Here is a 2804-nt window from a genome sequence, read left to right as displayed (position 1 = left end):
TAAGCTTATATAAAAAGCAAACTTTGGTGAATGAGGTCTGACTGGTAGGGGAAGGAAGGATTTTGGTGAAAGAAACGTGCCCATCATTGACTCCAGTGCTGAAGTTCACGATTTCCACCTGAGGTGTAAAGTACATAAACAGTTTTGGCTCTGCAGATCTTGTAAAAAACTCTTCCTTTTTGCCTTTCTTGGCAAACAAAAAACTACATTCATATAAACTTGTGTAATTTCTGTTATTGTGTTATTATATGTGGGTTTGAATTTTTATTTTAATAGATGAATATAATTTCTCCCTTTCTTGCTTTCGTCCTTAGTGCTAAAAAGTACACAATGGCTTTTTAATATTTAATTGATGAGATTGGTTTACGGGTTTTAGTTTAAAGGTAACCATAGCACAAACACATCCATTATTAACTGCAGAACGGCAGTGTAGCTTCTTGGGAACCCTCTTTCGTTTAATATGAGAACCCCTGTCAACAGAAAACAGCGCTGATATTGTTGTTAAGTGTGACAAACTGGCAAAAGCAATGGGGACCACACTGGAACAATGCAAACTGCTTATATCAATGGAAGAGGCGATGTTTAAAAGTGAGATGAAGGCGGACAGCGAGAGGCTGTCGAGGAAGGTTCGATTCCGCGTGGCTTCCTCGCACAGCGGGAGGGTGCTGAAGGAGGTGTATGCCGACGGGGAGGCTGCCGACTCACTGGACTCCGAGTACGCCAGTAGCTCAGAGACCGACCAAACCAGCCGGCTGAGCGAAGTGGATGGGCAGCAGAATGGACACATAGGCTCTGAGTGCGACGAAAATGAGAATGAGCAGGATGACTTGCTCATTTTAGTCAGAGCCACTAAAGAGAGGGGGTTTGGTACAAAGCGAGTCAACATCCTCAGCAAAAATGGCACAGTCAGGGGCGTCAAGCATAAAGTCAGCGCTGGTCAAGCCCTCTTTGACAATTTGGCAAAAGTATTTCAGGTAGGTGATGCAGTCCTGCTGGCTGTAAACCCTGTGTCTGTCCCTTTTAACTCCCCATGTTATTCTTTCTCTTTGTCCAAACCTCTCTCATTTATTGTTTCTCAAACTCTGAATTTGATTCTGCCTCATTCCCATTGCTGTCCACTTGCTATTCTTGCTTACTCTTTCTGGTATACACCGGCTCCACACTCCATATTAACTGTGATATTTTTCTTTCAAAATTGACCTAAAGTTTGCTAACTAGAAACGTGTATGTTGTGCTTCCCATGTATGGACCAGGAAAGAAACGTAACAGAGGAATTAACTGGGACTTTATTGGAGTTCTGTACATATCCACCGTACACAGATGTGTCATGTTTCCACTCCTATTATATTAGATCTAATGAGTTTAAGATGTTATCTACTGTCCCCTACATGTAAATATGTATACTTGCAAATTCCATTGTTTTTAATCTGCAAAGTGGCTCAAATTAGATGCAGGAGGGCAGCGATGACAGTTTTCCTATATGAAAATTTCAGAGGAATGAAATCTTAGTCAGAGGTCTCTTTTATTAATGTCTGCTTTCCATTTATTTTGTAGAAGGAGCAGAATATCTGTATTTGAAACAGTGTATGCCACACTGATGCCTTAAGCAGAGAAATACAGGCCTTAGAAAAACCAAGATAAAAGTTCTAAGAAATTTAGTTCATATATATAATTTATCTATGTACACTATTCAAGTCTTATAATCATTACTATTCAAACAAAGAGCAACAGGTATGCAACCAAACCCTTTCTGAAGGTTGTTATAATCCAGAATTTGGATGGTCACTTAAATTAACCAGTAATTGGCTTCAATGCATTGTTTTAAAAGCATTTATGCAATTTTAAAGCATGGGGAATTTGATATTAGTAACGACTGTTGTTGTGTATTGAAATGAAATCTTCTACAAGTTCTTTCTTACTTTGAAGGCTAAGTAATTTCATAATACATTTAGAAATTGTCTATAGATTAACATTCTCTTGCTTCTGAATATGAATTTATCTTCTATGCTGTACCTAAATTCTAACAGTCTTTTTGTCAATACCGATGTTCCTGTGGAAGATGGATATTTCAAAGATGAATTAGCTGTTCATTTTTGTTGTTTACATCACATAGCACTCAAATATCTTGCTTTCTTTCAAGCCACTCACTGAAGAGTTTGTCCTTGAGTTCCCTACTCTGATAAGATTTGTAACAAACTCACTTTTTCTAAGTAGATATGAGTTAGGAAGTGTTAACTGGGGTGTGTCTGGATTCTTCTCCAACCTTAGTTCCAAATACTGTTCCATGTTTCACTACATGGAGTACACCATTTAACCTCACTAGCCTCATTCCCTCCTAAAAGCTTCCTTCCACTGCATCAGTGACACCAGGCTAAGAAATTTGAATCACCTAAATAAATGGACCCATCTGAAGACATACATATCTTAATTAGTGGCCCTATCATCTTGCTGTTTCTGTGTCCAGTATTAGGCTGGAAGTTCTTCAGGAAAGGTTCATGGGCTGAAATCAATGTACTTTGATTGCAATGAAGTTTCTTTTATTCCTAGCAGAGTTACAGCTAGGACCAGCACTATTTCCATGCTGGAAGAAGGGAAGACTTGAGAGGAGGCATATCCATCTTATAACTTCAGAAAACGATATGTAGCCAAGTGTACCACGGAAGTCCATAATTAAAACCTGTAAAGGCTTAAAAGGTGATAAGGATCTTGTATTCACAATATTTTACAGCAGAAGAAAGCGGAAAAATTAAATTATCAGGTGAAAACAAACTAAACAGTTTTTCATACAGCACATAATTAAATTT

At 38.3% G+C, this 2804-nt stretch overlaps 1 protein-coding gene across 1 annotated transcript; it reads left to right on the top strand.

Annotated features, from left to right (window-relative positions):
- Positions 1 to 578: 578 nt before the first annotated feature.
- Positions 579 to 974, top strand: LOC104078521 (glutaredoxin domain-containing cysteine-rich protein 1-like; the record flags this gene model as incomplete). Its single annotated transcript, XM_009580179.1, has 1 exon — positions 579 to 974. A coding segment is annotated over exon 1 (396 nt), but the record flags the coding sequence as incomplete, so codon positions are not given.
- Between the last annotated feature and the right edge of the window lie 1830 nt (positions 975 to 2804).

The sequence above is a fragment of the Fulmarus glacialis genome, unplaced genomic scaffold (genome assembly GCF_000690835.1).
Source record: "Fulmarus glacialis isolate BGI_N327 unplaced genomic scaffold, ASM69083v1 scaffold14836, whole genome shotgun sequence".
Lineage (NCBI taxonomy): Eukaryota > Metazoa > Chordata > Aves > Procellariiformes > Procellariidae > Fulmarus > Fulmarus glacialis.
This window is presented reverse-complemented; position numbering and strand designations above follow the sequence as displayed.